This window comes from Protopterus annectens, chromosome 3.part1, assembly GCF_019279795.1.
Source record: "Protopterus annectens isolate FY-2018-M chromosome 3.part1, PAN1.0, whole genome shotgun sequence".
NCBI classification, from domain to species: Eukaryota; Metazoa; Chordata; order Ceratodontiformes; family Protopteridae; genus Protopterus; species Protopterus annectens.
Window position 1 is genome coordinate 442,469,285 of NC_056732.1, and position 15,349 is coordinate 442,484,633.

At 45.1% G+C, this 15,349-nt stretch overlaps 1 protein-coding gene across 1 annotated transcript in view; it reads left to right on the forward strand.

Annotated features, from left to right (window-relative positions):
* KMT2C (lysine methyltransferase 2C) overlaps positions 1 to 15,349 on the forward strand; it is a gene marked incomplete in the record, with an annotated part of 4,117,755 nt that overhangs the window by 2,089,710 nt on the left and 2,012,696 nt on the right. Inside the window, 1 exon segment of the mRNA XM_044066891.1 lies at positions 2,049 to 2,261. Coding sequence (XP_043922826.1) covers positions 2,049 to 2,261 — 213 coding nt within the window.

The window sequence follows — 15,349 nt, forward strand, 5'->3', positions numbered from 1 at the left end:
TGGTAAGTACGGGTTCATAGAAGAAAGGTTGGCTGATGGTCACACAACCAGTTTGAGATGATAGGGAGGGGTTGTTAACCAGAATCCAGTCAAGGATAGACAGACATTTGGAAGATTTGTCAGTCCTTGGGGGGGATGTGATGAGGTGGGTGAACCCATGTAGGTTAACATGAAATGCTGGATTCTGAGGAGCAGTCTAGCCAGTCAGTGGTGAAGTCACCCATCAGGGCTGTTTCATGTGGGAGAGAATTGGAGGTCCAGTGTAGTACGTTTTCTAGTCTGGGGATATTGTTTCCTGGTGGAATATAACCACCTGTGATGTTAATGTGTTTTTGGGGTTGATGTTTAATTTGGAAAAGATTAGTTCTGCATTTTCAAAGTCAGGGATGTTTAGTTCAAGATAGTCCACTGTCAGGTGATCTTTGAATAAGTTTGCTACTCCCCCCACCCCTTTTGGTTTTCTTGTCTTTACGTAGAATTATCACTTTACTTAGAATCACTTATAATTTGTCCAGTCATTGTCAGTCAAACATTGCTCATTCAAATCCTGCCTTTGTTTAAACCTCATTCCTCTTCTGCATGTGTTATTTCTACAATTCCCATTGTTTTATATACAATTTGCTCCTACCCTTTTCCTGAGATCCCAATTCCAAATTTTTTTTTTTTATCTTTTTTTACTATATTCACTACTTCTAGTACAGTTGGTTTAGACTTTGATTTCCATTTTCTAACAACTGCTTTTTTGGCAACCACCATAATTAGACTCAGCAAGGCCTTACTATGTCTAGGCAATTCCGATTAGGTATCATAGCTCAAAAAAAAAATCTTTCCTTAGTTACACCCGTTTGCCCACCCAGTATGTCTAACAGAGTAGTCTACAGGGAATCTTTAAAATCTGTCAACTCCTTACACTCTCAGAAAATATGTTCCCAATTTCCACTCAGATGTTATGGCTTAGTGTTCAGATGTGTTGTAGCTTACTGTTCCATTGGCTCTTCTTGAAGAAGATAGTATAGCTGTGAACGGCACTTAGCATAAAGGTAGTTCTTTCAAGGGAGTTTATTTGTAACAGTAAAGCTTTCCTCCCTCATTCCCCATTTAGAAGACCTTACATTTGTTAAAAGTTTGTAATGTTAGTACTTTGTAATGTTACAAAATTATTCTAGTTATAAAATTGTTGTAGTTTTATATATATTGAGTAATACATCTGTTATTTATTGTGATTAGACAGCTTTATTTCATGAAAATGGCTTCCATATTACTGGGATCTAATCATCTGTTGGTCATAGGTGTATACTAGGCAAACAACCACTGGAGCTTTTATAAGCGTAGGTATGCATCCCAAATGTATCCTGCAAGTTTGAGCCTTGGAGGTTTTTTTAAGGGTTATATGTAAGCTAGGGTATGATTTATAGGCTGCTTCTATCCATTGCTGTAAGTTATGTTGTGTTTTTCAGTGTTTATGTATTAGTACTGGTTTGCCCTGTGATGTACCTGTGGCAGCCACACTTCTGTACAGGTTATATAAGGCTGTCTTGAGCCACCTGTATCAGTAACTTGAGTGGTACAAGACCCATGTTCCCTCGATTGAGATATTTTTTACTTGAAAAAAAATTGTCCAGGAAATGGAGCAACGAAGGTGGGTAATGTTACAGTTTATCTTTGTGACCTCTTCCCTGAAGATCTGCTGTTATAGAAAGTGTCTTGCATAGTTGTGCATTACCTCTTTCATAATGCATTTGTTCAGAACACCTGATATATGGTAGTCAGTGCAGTTTGTGGAAAATATATGGATTTAGTGTCTTTTTTCTACCTTATGATTTTGTGTGGAAAAGATGAAAAGAATCACTCCATGAATTTTGATTCCAGAGTCCTAGACAGATATCCACTAAACTGAGGGTACCTCCCAGTGCAGAGATTAGGTAAAGATAATTTATATAGCGAAATCAATATTTGTTCATTGATTAATTGCTTGTATCTTTGTAAGTCATCTTTTACTTTTATTTATCGATATATAGCATAGATAATAACTGTGCTTACTCTCTTAGATCCACCAAGAATGTATACCCAAGATGGAGTCTGTTTGACTGAGTTGGGGATGAATCACTTACAGCGTATAACAGTCACAATACCACGCAAAAAACGGCCAAAACCAAAGTTGAAATTAAAAATAATAAATCAGAATAGTGTGGCTGTATTGCAAACTCCACCTGATTTTCAGTCTGAACACTCGCGAGATGGGGATATGGATGACAGCAGAGGTAAACTGCTTTTCATTTTATGTAAATTTATTTTTGTTTTGCCGTGTTTGTGAGGTCAGTTTTGTGTTAGGAAGTGAAACAAAAATGTCATCAGTGGTGTCCTATATGCATGATTAGTGCTAGAGTAAGGGAATGTGCAACTAGTATCACTCAACAGAGTAGACAGAGTTATGCAGTTTCTGAAAACAAATAGAGAAGGAAGTCTCTGCTGTCCCACTGTATGTCAAACACTGCATTTTTTTGTCTTTGATGATATAGAAATAATTTAATAAAATACTTTGCATTGTGAATATTCCTCATGTTCTGTTAATTTAGCTGTAAATGTTCTAAATGTCATTTTGCATGGCTTTAAAACTTCATAAAGATATAAATAAGCAACTTACAAGAGCTGGGTTAAGACATTATTTAAGGCGTATTTTGTAGTGCTAAAGTCAGGGATATGAAAAATGCTTAGTTTCACACCTTAATGTCCTCTGCTTTTACTGTCTGGATTCTGAATCTGTGCAATATGACATAATGTCATTATATAAGGCTATTTTCATGTTGAAATGGTTTAAAGTTTGACAGTCAAAGTGTAGAAATAAAATGATTGCAGATAGTCATGTCCCCACTCACAGCTTTTGTGGACTTACAGAACCATGGATATTCTTCGGGTTTCACTGTTGCAGTCATCACATTTGGGTTATCCCTGCCAGGGTAGCCTTCAGCCAGCCCGATTACCAGAGGCTTAGTATTTCTGCGTCGGCTGCTGCCGCTTCAGGACTGATGTCAGGTCATCAGTAGTATAAAGTAACGTAGCTGACGCCATTACATCAGTCTTTCTTGCTGTGGAGCCAGAAGCAGGAGCAGTTCGCATTAGTGCCGGTCGACCGCTACCTGAGTTTCATCTACCGAATTGAAGTTGAAGTCTTCTAAAGCTAAGTACCCCGTTGGGGATCCTTTTTTCTTGCACTAACCGATGTCAGAAAAAGTTAATAATTGTCTTGCCTGTGGAAAGCAAATACCACACTTAGACTTCCATTCTTACTGCGTCACTTGCTTAGGCCCAGACCATGACGTCCCCTGTTGTCACTTTTGTGTTTGTTCAGTGGCAGAACTATCGGTCGTCGGGCCCTTATTGTAGCAATTTCAATATGGCATCGGTAAGCTGTCTGACAGCAGATCTTCCGAAAAAACGTAAAGATAAAGACAGAGACAGACTGCACAGGTCCAAACCTACCGACATTTCCGTTAAGTTGGTCGTCAGTTCTCCGGTCCTCAGTGAGGCGGTTTCTCAGCCCCTGATGCCCACATCTGTGGATTTGCATGTCGCTACTGAGACCCTTTCGGAGTCCGGTATGCCGCAAAACTCTTCTTTGACTAAGGATCCTGTGGTCGTCTTTACCTTGGATGGGTCCAGAGCCACTGAGCAGGCACCGGCTTCCGAGGAAGTCCTTCGCACTACCGATTCTCGACACAAACAGACGTCTTCTTTTGCGACTACCGTTCTTTCAAAAACGACCGAGTTTCTTAGGTCCAGGGTACGAACCACACCCAAGAAACCAACGACCCACTCTCAGGCACCTGCTTCCTTGCCTCAGTCTCAGATGCTTAAAATGGCAGAAGACCTTATCCTGCTGATCAGGGGAAGCCAAGCTACCTCCCTCAAAAGGAAAAGAGATCTGTCCCCTCTAGTTCTGTCTGAAGAAGAGTTAGATGACTCTGATGCTTCTGAATATGAAGACATGCAACCCCACTCTACTTATGAGGATTCTGATGCAGAGGATTCCATCCCTTCTGCCTCTCACCCAGAGGATTTTTCCTTTGGAGAAACCCTGGATACCTCAAGGGAGAATTTCCAGTGGGAAAGTCAAGACTACATTCAGTCTAAAAAGAGACTCAGGGAATTCCTAGATCTTCCACAGCACAGACCCTTGGCCATCCCCCCCAGTTCTGGATGTTGTGGAGGATGCTTTCCTGGAATCCAGCTTGACTCCTGACACCCACCCTCCTGTGCCCAGGAAACCAGACAAGTACTATAGAGTCCCTGACTCTCACAAATTTCTTTATAAAAATCCTACTGCTGACCCTGAGGTAATTTTTCAAGGGCCTAAAGGAATTAAAGCAACCTCTGCTAGGAATCCTACCCCCTCAGGCAGGGATTCCCGAGCACTAGACAGATGGGGTAAAAAAAAGTATGCACCTCAGCTACTCTTGCTATCAGGGCACTAAATTGTCAGATGTTCATCGTGTTTCACTGTTGCAGTCATCACTGTTGGGTTCTTCCTGCCGGCAGGCAGTCCCCGGTCGGCCAGAATCCCATAGTCTGGGTCCGGCGTCGGCTGTTCAGTCATGCTCCCTGACGTCAGAGCGCTAGGAGTACAAAGCTGCCAGCTGACGCCGTGTTCTCCAGTCTTTCTTGCCGTGCGGTGAAAGCAGTTCGCAAGTGCCGGTCGGCTGACTCCTGACATTTTTTCCCATGCTTCAGTCCGAAGACTGACTTCTTCTTCTCAAAGCTAAGTACCCCGTTGGGGAAACTTTTTTCTTGCTCCAGTCTGATGTCATAAAAAGTTAATAATTGCATTTCTTGTGGGAAGCAAATACCTCATAAGGATTTCCATTATTACTGTATTCCTTGTTTAGGCCCTGACCATGATTTAGCTAGTTGTCGGTTTTGTGCTAGATTTAACCAACGTACGATTAAGCGGAGGTATGATTTTGCTTTTCACTACTTTGGCAGGTGATTTAATTATAAAATGTCGTCTGACACGTTTCCGACTACCGGAGTTCACAAACGACGCAAGAATAAGGACAGGCCTCCGAGGTCCAAATCAGATGACGTTTTACAAGCAGAGCCAGCTACAGGTTCGGCCGTCATCAGTGAGGTGCTTTCGCAGCCCCTGTCTTCAGCCATTTCAGAACCGATAGCCAAAACGGACTCCCACGAGGAGCCAACTAGGCCTTTGAGTACTCTAGCTGCAGGACCTTTGGACAATGCTCCCTCGGATGGGTCCGGAGCCGCTGTGCAGGTACCGGCTTCCGAGGGGGTTTTCAGGCCTACACAGCTTCTGATAAAGGCAAAGACAAAGACAAAGGCAAAGACTCCTTCTAAATCTAAGACACCAGTCCAGGCCTCTTCTGATCCGGGACCCAAATCTCAGAAACAGCTACTTAAAATGGCGGAGGACTTACTAAACATGATTAGGGGTTCACATCCCCCTCCAGACAAAAGGCCAAGGCAAGAATTGGATTATGAATCTTCTGATCAGGCATCTATTTCTTCAGTGTCTTCCTCTGAACAGGAATATACTTTCCCTCCTTATGAGGATTCTGATGCTGAGGAATCCATTCCATCAGCTTCTCCCCCTGAGGATTTTTCTTTTGGGGAAACTTTACATGACATGAGGGAACATTTTCACTGGGAAGGACAGGAGTACTCGGAATCTAAGAGAAGACTTAGGGATTTCCTTCTTCTTCCCCAACATAGACCCCTGGCTATTCCCCCTATTTTGGATATTGTGGATGATGCCTTTTCTGAGGCTAATTTAACTCCTGACTCCTTTCCTCCAGCCCCTGCTAAGCCCGACAGATATTACAGGGTCCCTGACTCACACCAATTCCTTTACAAAAATCCTACTGCTGATCCAGAAACCATTTCTCAGGGTCCTAAGGGGGTTAAGGCCGCCTCTGCTAAAAACCCTATTCCGACAGATAAGGATTCTAGAGTTTTGGAGAGATGGGGCAAAAAAGTGTACACTTCTGCTACTTTATCTATTAGGGCTTTAAATTGTCAATTTCATATGCTAAAATATCAGCAGTTTCTACTGTCTGTAATGAAACAAAAGCTAGGTACCATTTCTGCATGTGCAGATAATAAGGAATTACACGATTTGATACATGCAACTGAGCAAGTGGGGAAGCATGGTTTACACTGTGGGTTTGATTCCTTGGAGGCTTCATGCAGGGCAGCTGCCTCTGGCACAGTCATTAGAAGGCATGCTTGGTTAAAGGAGCAAAACTTACCTGATCAAGTGAAAGCAAAGTTTCTGGATGCTCCTGTTCAGCATAATGTTTTGTTTGGGTCTAAGGCTGAAGAGGTGATAAAGAAAATGGAGGATAAGGCAAAATCCATGCAAACGGTTAAGGATTTCTTACAAGTTCAGCCCCCAAGATTTAGCAGAAATTGGCCAACTAAAAATTGGTCCTTTCCCAGCTCGGACAGGCCTCAGAGGGGTAGATATAGGCGCTCCAGAGGGAGGGCCCAAGCACAGACCCCTTACAGATCTAGACAGTGGAGTGCTTCCACCCCCAGGGGTGGAGAGGACAGACCTCAATCTTACAGAAAACAGGCTCAATGACTCCCCCTGCATGGCTCCAGGAACTTCTCTCCTGGAAGCCCCTCTAGGAGGAAAACTCTCTCTTTTTCAACAAAATTGGACTTACATAACCCAAGACAAGTGGGTTCTGGATGTAGTTTCAAGAGGTTACAAATTCCACTTTCATACCTTACCAAGACCAAACGGATGGCCAGACCTACCAAAACACCAATGGGCAGAGGCATTAAACCAGGTGGGATCCCTCATGGCTATGAGGGCCATAGAACTGGTTCCTCAATCAGAGACGGGGCAAGGCTTTTACTCAAGGCTCTTCCTAGTTCCCAGAAAGCAAAATTCATGGAGACCCATCCTGGATCTCTCAGTCTTAAACACCTTCCTGGAGATACCAAAATTCAAGATGCTTACTCTGCAGCAGCTCCTGCCAATGTTGAGCAAAAATGTATGGATGGTGACATTGGATTTAAAGGAGGCTTACCTACACATCCCTATCAGACAGGAGTGCAGACAATACCTCAGGTTCAAGGCCGGCTCGAAACATTACCAATTCTCTGCGCTGCCCTTTGCTTGTCTACTGCGCTAAGGGTCTTTACCAAGTGCCTGGCACCAGTAGTAGCTTATTGCAGACTCAAGGGAATTCAAATTTACCCTTATCTGGACGATTGCCTTATTCAAGCAGACAGCAAGGATGTCTTACTCCAGCACCTGGAATTTGTTCAAAATCTACTCAAGTACCTGGGATTCACTGTGAACATAAAAAAGTCAGATTTGACACCCACACAATAGATAACTTTTCTGGGTGCTCTTCTAAACACAACAACCCAGATGGCATTCCTGACATCCAAAAAACAACTGCAGCTGGCTTCAACTTTCAAAACCTTGGCGTCAAAAACCCAGCTAACTGCAAGGAAATTCCTGCAGGCTTTGGGATACATGGCCTCCTGCATCCTTCTCATACCAAATGCAAGACTACATATGAGAAAAATACAATGGTACCTAAAAAGTGTATGGTCCCAGCATTGCCACAGTCTAGACACACAGATTGTTGTCTGCCTTGCCTTGTCCTACCTTGCCTACAAAAGGAATTCCATTGGTGGACCATGGCATGTCTTCACAACAAAGGGAAAAACTTCAGTCTGCCTCCAGCCAGCCAAGTGTTAACCACGGATGCCTCGGAATTACGCATGGGGAGCCCACTTACAGGGAAAAGGTCTGCAAGGTTTTTGGCCAGAGGATCAGATGCACCTACATATCAATTTAAAAGAGATGTTAGCTGTACAGAATGCCCTCTTGGCTTTCAGGGATCTTCTACAACCAGGACAGCTACTGATACGGACAGACAACACCACAGTTATGTGGTACATAAACAAGCAAGGGGGTTCACACTCCTACCCCCTTTGCAGACTAGCCATGACTCTATGGAACACAGCTCTAGCTTGCAAAGTGGATCTACAAGCTCAGTTCCTGCCAGGAAAACAAAATATTCTGGCAGACAACCTGAGCAGGAACCTGTCAGACCCACATGAGTGGATGCTAGACACCCAAATATTCAAGATGATTACAGAAGCCTGGGGCTGCCCGGACATAGATCTATTTGCATCCCCCCTCAACCACCAGTTACAGATTTTTTGCACAAGGACATTTCACAAGCTAGCATGGAAAGTGGATGCACTATCATTCAGTTGGAGAAACCTCTCTGGGTATGCCTGTCCGCCTCTACCTCTTCTTCCATGGGTGTTACTAAAGATCAAGCAGGACAAGCCCAAGATGATGATTTTACTGGCCCCAAATTGGCCTCGTCAATTTTGGTACTCAACACTGATGAGTCTATCCCAGGAGCCTCCTTGGATTTTACCTCAGATTCCAAATCTTTTGTCCCAACACCAGGGCCAGGTTCTGCACTCTCATGACAAAACTCTCAGCCTGGCAGCCTGGCGAATTCAGGGTCTATGATTAATCCTTTCCTTCCCAAACAGGTCATGGATGTCATCTTAGAAGCCAGACGGCCTAGCACTAGAAAATCTTATGCAGGTAAATGGAAGAGATTTTGCACCTGGATGCATGCTCAGGATTCAGATCCTCTCATCCCTAATATCCCACTGATTTTACTTTACTTGACAGACATGCTACATAAGGGTTTATCCTTCTCCTCCATAACAATACATGCCTCAGCTATCTCTGCACATTACAATACAGATCCTCCAATCTTTTCGCATCCACTTCTGAAACAATACCTCAGAGGAGCAAAGAATTTAAGGCCCCCTAGGACACCACCTATACCTGCCTGGGACCTCAACTATGTTCTGGAAAAACTCACTCTGCCTCCTTTTGAGCCTGCTGCCACATCTGATATTAAGTATTTATCATGGAAGACAGCTATACTACTGGCTTTGACTTCAGCCAGGAGAGTCTCTGAGTTACAAGCACTCATGGCTGTGGAACCTTACATTATTTTTCACCAAGATAGGGTGTCTTTAAGGACTAATCCTACTTTCATGCCTAAAGTGGTTTCCAAAGTGGCTTTAAATCAAACTATTCACCTGCCAACTTTTTTCAATAATCCACAAAATAAAGGGGAAAGGATCTTGCATTCCTTGGATGTACACAGACAACTTCATTTTTACCTAGACAGAACCAAGGATTTTAGGAAAACAGAGCAACTGTTTGTTTCTTATGCAACAAATTCCCAAGGCAAAGCTATTTCAAAACAGATCATTTCTAAATGGATTGCTCATGGAATCAGATTTTGTTACTCTCATCATGGAAAGCAAATCCCAGGAAAAATTAGGACTCACTCTACCAGAGCTGCTGCTACTTCAGCTGCCTTTCTCAGAGGAGTACCTACCAAGGATATTTTGGAAGCTGAAACTTGGAGTTCAGTGCATACTTTCTCTAAGCACTATAATCTCCCTCTTTACTCTAAGTCTAGGGCAGGCTTTGCTTCTGCAGTCTTGCAGGGCCTTCTAGCCGCCCCTTCTGTATAACCACCACCCTTTATCTCAGCTTTGGGATTCAACCCTACAGTGATGACTGCAACAGTGAAACACGATGAACATAGTACAGTTGTGTACACTTACCATAAATGTAGATGTTCGAGCGTCTTCACTGTTGCAGTCTGGGTTACCCTCCCTCCTGCCCCCTCTTATACTTTCATTAGTGTGGTTTCCTACTTCACCCTTCTTCTGAGGTGTATTTGCTACAGGGTATGGGGTTTGTTGTATGTTATATTTTTGTTTTACTATTAGCCTTCACTTTTGGGCACCTGACATCTGGGGCAAGAAAAACTGGAGAACATGGCGTCGGCTGGCAGCTTTGTACTCCCAGCACTCTGACGTCAGGGAGCATGACTGAACAGCCGACGCCGGACACAGACTTTGGGATTCTGGCCGACAGGGGACTGCCTGCTGGCAGGAAGAACCCTACAGTGATGACTGCAACAGTGAAGACACTCGACCATCTACATTTATGGTAAGTGTACACAACTGTACTTTCCATATGCTAAAATTTCAGCAACATACCCTGGAGCTCCTCAAACAAAAAATGTCTTCCTTTCCTGCTTGGGCAGAATCTAAAGAATTACAAGAGTTAATGCATTCTGCAAGTCAAGTAACTAAACACACCTTGCACTGTGGTTTTGACGCCCTAGAAGGTTCTTGCAGGGCAGCAGTCACTGGATCTCTCATTAGAAGACATGCATGGCTTAAGGAACAACCCCTGCCAGACCATGTCAAATCTAAATTGTTGGATGCCCCCCTGTACAAAGACAACTTATTTGGCACTAAGGCAGAAGAAGTCTTAAAAAAGATGGAAGAAAAAGCAAAATCTATGCAAACAGATAAGGATTTCTTACAGGACCAGCCACCCAGGTTCAGCAGGCATTGTCCCACCAAACACTGGTCCTTTCCTGCTCCCTCCAAGCTAGTCCAGCATAGGGCCCGGGGAACCAGACCCCCCAGACAGGAGCCACAAGGAATGCAGAGGTCTAAGCAGTGGACTACCGCCACTTCAAAACCAGGGAGTTCTAAGCCACCCCCTTATGGTAAGAACTCACAATGATTTGCTTCCCCCACCCCCTCCCTCTGCCCACCCTCACTTACCCCTAGGAGGAAAACTCTCCTTTCACACAAGCACCTGGGCCACCATTACCAATGACCACTGGGTTCTGAACATAGTATCTCAGGGATACAAATTTTCCTTCCACACCCTTCCAACCCCAAAAGGGTTCCAAGATCTACCTCCAAACCAGTGGGTGGAGGCTCAAAAGCAAATCCTTTCCCTTGCTTTCTATGAGGGCAGTAGAGCATGTTCCTGCAGAACAGATAGGCCAAGGTTTCTACTCCAGACTTTTTCTGGTGCACAGAAGAGGGCACCTGGCGCCCCATCCTCGATCTATCCATTCTAAACACCTTCCTGGTGATCTCAAAATTCAAAATGCTCACCCTCCAACAGCTGCTACCCATGCTGTCCAGGGATGCTTGTCTAGCCACCCTGGATCTAAAAGAGGCCGTACCCCCACATTCCTATCAGGGAATCATGCAGGAAATATCTCTTGTTTCAGGGCAGTATCTCAACACTTTAAGTTCTCTGCACTTCCCTTTGGCTTATCTACTCCTCCCAGTGTTTTCACAAAATATCTGGCTGCAGCCATTGCCTTTTGCAGACAAAGGTATACCCAGATTTACCCATACTTAGATGACTACCTTATTCAGGCAGACAGCCAGGAAAAGCTGCTCAAGCATCTGGCCTTTGTAAAGACCCTACTAACCTCCCTAGGGTACACATTCAACGAAAAGAAATCCAAATTGGTGCCCACCCAAAGGATTATCTTCCTGGGAGCAAGCCTGGACACAGCATCCCAGATGGCTTTCCTTACACCAGAAAAACAAACTTTCCTGACAGCCTACGTCTCTCAACTAGCCACCAGGCCCCAGTTATCTGCAAGCTCGGTCCTGCAACCTCTGGGGTTCATGGCATCTTGCATACTACTCATTCCATATGCCAGAGTGCAAATGAGGAAACTTCAATGATACCTAAAGAGCCTTTGGTGTCAACACTCTCAAGACCTGGAAACTCTTATACCTATAAGTCCTTGCCTCAGAAAAGATTTTCTTTGGTGGGCAACAGCATGCTCCCACAACAATGGACTGCCTTTCTCACCACCCCCTGCCACCCAGACCCCCTCACCACAGATGCATCAGACTATGCTTGGGGTGCACACCTGGACGACAGGTGCATACAGGGCCAATGGAGCCCGCAGCAAATCCCTCTGCACATCAGCCAAAAAGAGATGATGGATGTCCAACACGCCATGATAGCTTTCAAACCCCTTCTCTCCTCAGGGGCTCTCCTGATCAAAACAGACAACACCACTGTGATGTGGTATATCAACAAGCAGGGAGGGACTCACTCCTACCCTCTATGCAGGCTGGCCATGACCCTTTGGCACAGCTTCTGCAATGCACCTTTACCTGTTAGCAGAATTCCTACCAGGCTCTCTCAACTTTCTGGCAGACCAGTTAAGCAGACATCTTCTGGACCCACACGAGTGGCAGCTCGACAGAAGAACCTTCACCCTACTAACTCGGAAATGGGACATCCCGAAGGTCAGCCTCTTTGCCTCCCACACCAACCATCAGCTCAGCAAATTCTGCACCAGGAAGCATCACTGCATGGCTTGGAAAGTGGATGCCCTGTCCTTCCCCTGGGTCAGTATATCGGTCTGTGCCTTTCCTGCACTACCTCTCATCCCAAATTCTGCACCAGGGAGCATCACTACATGGCTTGGAAAGTGGATGCCCTGCACTTCCCCTGGGTCAATCTATCTGTCTATGCCTTTCCTCCACTACCTCTCATCCCCAGGGTACTGCTCAGAATAAAGGAGGAAAAACCAAGGACAATTGTTATAGCTCCAGACTGGCCTCGCCAGCCCTGGTACCCCTTGCTGTACAGCCTGTCACCAATGCCACCATGGCATCTTCCTCAGATTCCAAACCTCTTGACCCAGAGGGAAGGGGAATTCATGCATCCCCAACCACAGACACTCAATTTGGCAGCTTGGCTTATTCCCTAACCCCAGATCAATCTGCCAACCTCAGTAGACAGGTTCTAGATGTTATCAGTGAGGCCAGACACCCTAGCACTAGAAAGTCTTATGCTGACAAATGGAAAAGGTTCTGCACCTGGATTCAGGCTAAAGGGAGCCAATTTGGCACAGCCCTCCCTCTCATCTTGGAGTACTTAGCTGATCTACTACCCAGTGGCCTCTCTTTCTCTATAAAATTCATGCCTCTGCTATTTCTGCTCATTTTCCCACTGAGCAGCCCCTTTTCCAACACCCTTTGATAAAACAGTTTCTAAGAAGGGCTAGCAACTTCAGACCACCCAGAAGGGCACCCACCCCTGCTTGGAACCTTAACTATGTTTTGGAAAAGCTCACCCTGCCCCCTTTTGAACTAGCTTCTTCTGCAGAGCTAAAATTTCTCTCCTGGAAGACAGCATTCCTTTTGGCCATCACTTCAGCCAGAAGAGTCTCCGAGCTGCAAGCGCTCATGGCTGTGGAACCCTTCACCATCTTCCATGCTGACAGGGTATCCCTCAGGACTAACCCATCCTTCATGCCCAAGGTGGTGTCCAGTGTCACTCTCAACCAGTCCATTCATTTGCCCACCTTTTTTTCCTAATCCCCAGAACAAGGGGGAAAGGATCCTGCACTATCTAGATGTGCACAGACAGCTTAAATTCTGTCTAGACAGGACTAAATCCTTCAGAAAGTCTGATCAATTGCTGTTTAGCTTTGCTACAGGGGCAGAAGGCAAAGCCATCTCCAAACAAACCATTTCCAAATGGATAGCACACTGCATCCATTTCTGCAACAAACAACATGGAAAGCCTCCCCCAAAGCAGGCAGGACTCACTCCACCATAGCAGCCTCCACCTCTACAGGTTTCCTCAGAGGAGTCCCCACCAGGGACATCCTGGAGGCTGCCACCTGGACATCTGTTCACACTTTTACCAAACATTACCACCTGCCCCTCTTCTCCAAATCCAGGGCAGAGTTTGCCTCTGCAGTCTTGCAGGGAATCCTAGCCAGCCCCTAGATATTCTTCGTGTTTCACTGTTGCAGTCATCACATTTGGGTTATCTGCCTGAAGGTAGCTCTCAGCCGGCCCGAATACCAGAGTCTTAGTATTTCTTTGTCAGATGCTGTCGCTTCTTCCATGACGTCAGGGGTATAAAAACAAGCAGCTGACACCATTACACCAGTCTTTCTTGCCGAGGAGGACCCCGAAGCAGTTCGCAAGTGCCGGTCGGCCGCTACCTGAAATTTTCGTTTTTCAATTTGATAATCGTGAAGTCTTCTAAAGCTAAGTACCCCGTTGGGGATCCTTTTTTCTTGCTCTAACCGATGTCAGAAAAAGTTAACAATTCTCTTGCCTGTGGAAAGCAAATACCTCACAGAGATTTTCATTCTTACTGCGTCACCTGTTTAGGCCCAGACCATGACGTCCCTCGCTGTCGGTTTTGTGCCTTGTTTAGCACCCAAAGCATTCATCTTTGGCCTATTTTGGTTGCTAAATTCTTTCCCTCTCGATCTCCATATTCCAAAATGACTTCGGTAAGCCATCCGACTACCGATCTTCCAAAAAAACGTAAGGATTAAAGACAGAAACAGACCGCATAGGTCCAAAACTGCAGACAACGCTTCCATTCAGCTAGTCGCCAGTCCGCCGGTACTCAGTGAGACGGCTTTGCAGCCCCTGATGCTCGCTTCTATGGATTCGCAGTCCTCTGCTGAGACCCATTTGGAGTCCGGTATGCCACAAAATGCTTCCTCGACTATGGAACCAGCGGCTGTCTCTACCTTGGATGGGTTCAGAGCCGCTGTTCAGGCACCGGCTTCTGAGGGTGTTTTCCGACCTGCCAATTTTCGAATCAAACCAACTTCTTTTTTAGCCAAAACTACCGAGTTTCTTAGGCCCAGAGTATGCAGTATGCCTAGAAACCCGATGACCAAAGAGCATGATCAGGCCCCCATGCCACAAAAACAAATGCTTAGAATGGCTGAAGACCTTATAACGCTAATTAGGGGAAGCCAGCCTTCCCCTGCTAAGAGAGAGAGAATTCAGTCACCTTCAGATTCTACAGACCAGGAATCAGATGACTCTGACCTTTCTGATTATCAGGACATGCCCTTATCAGCCTATGAGGATTCAGATGCAGAGGAATCCATTCCCCCTGCCTCCCCTCCAGAGGATTTCTCTTTTGGTGAAACATTGCATACTTTAAGAGAGCATTTCCATTGGGAATGCCAAGACTATCCTCAGTCCAAAAAGAGACGCAGAGAATTTTTAGAGCTACCTCAGCACAGGCCTTTAGCTATTCCCCCTGTCCTAGATGTTGTGGATGATGTTTTCTTGGAATCCAGTCTTACTCCAGACACCTTACCTCCGGCCCCTAGGAAACCGGACAGGTACTACCAAGTACCTGATTCCCAAAAGTTTCTTTTCAAGAATCCTACTGCTAATCCAGAGATCATTTCCCAGGGACCTAAAGGTATTAAGGCTACTACAGCCAAAAATCCTACCCCTTCAGACAGGGATTCCAGAGCTTTAGACAGATGTGGTAAGAAGGTATATACCTCTGCAACTCATGCTATCAAGGCATTTAATTCCCATTTTCACATGCTGAAGTACCAGCAACATATTATGAATCTTATTAAACCAAAAATGGTAATATTTCCAGAATTTGCAGAAAAAGATTTGCAAGAACTTATGC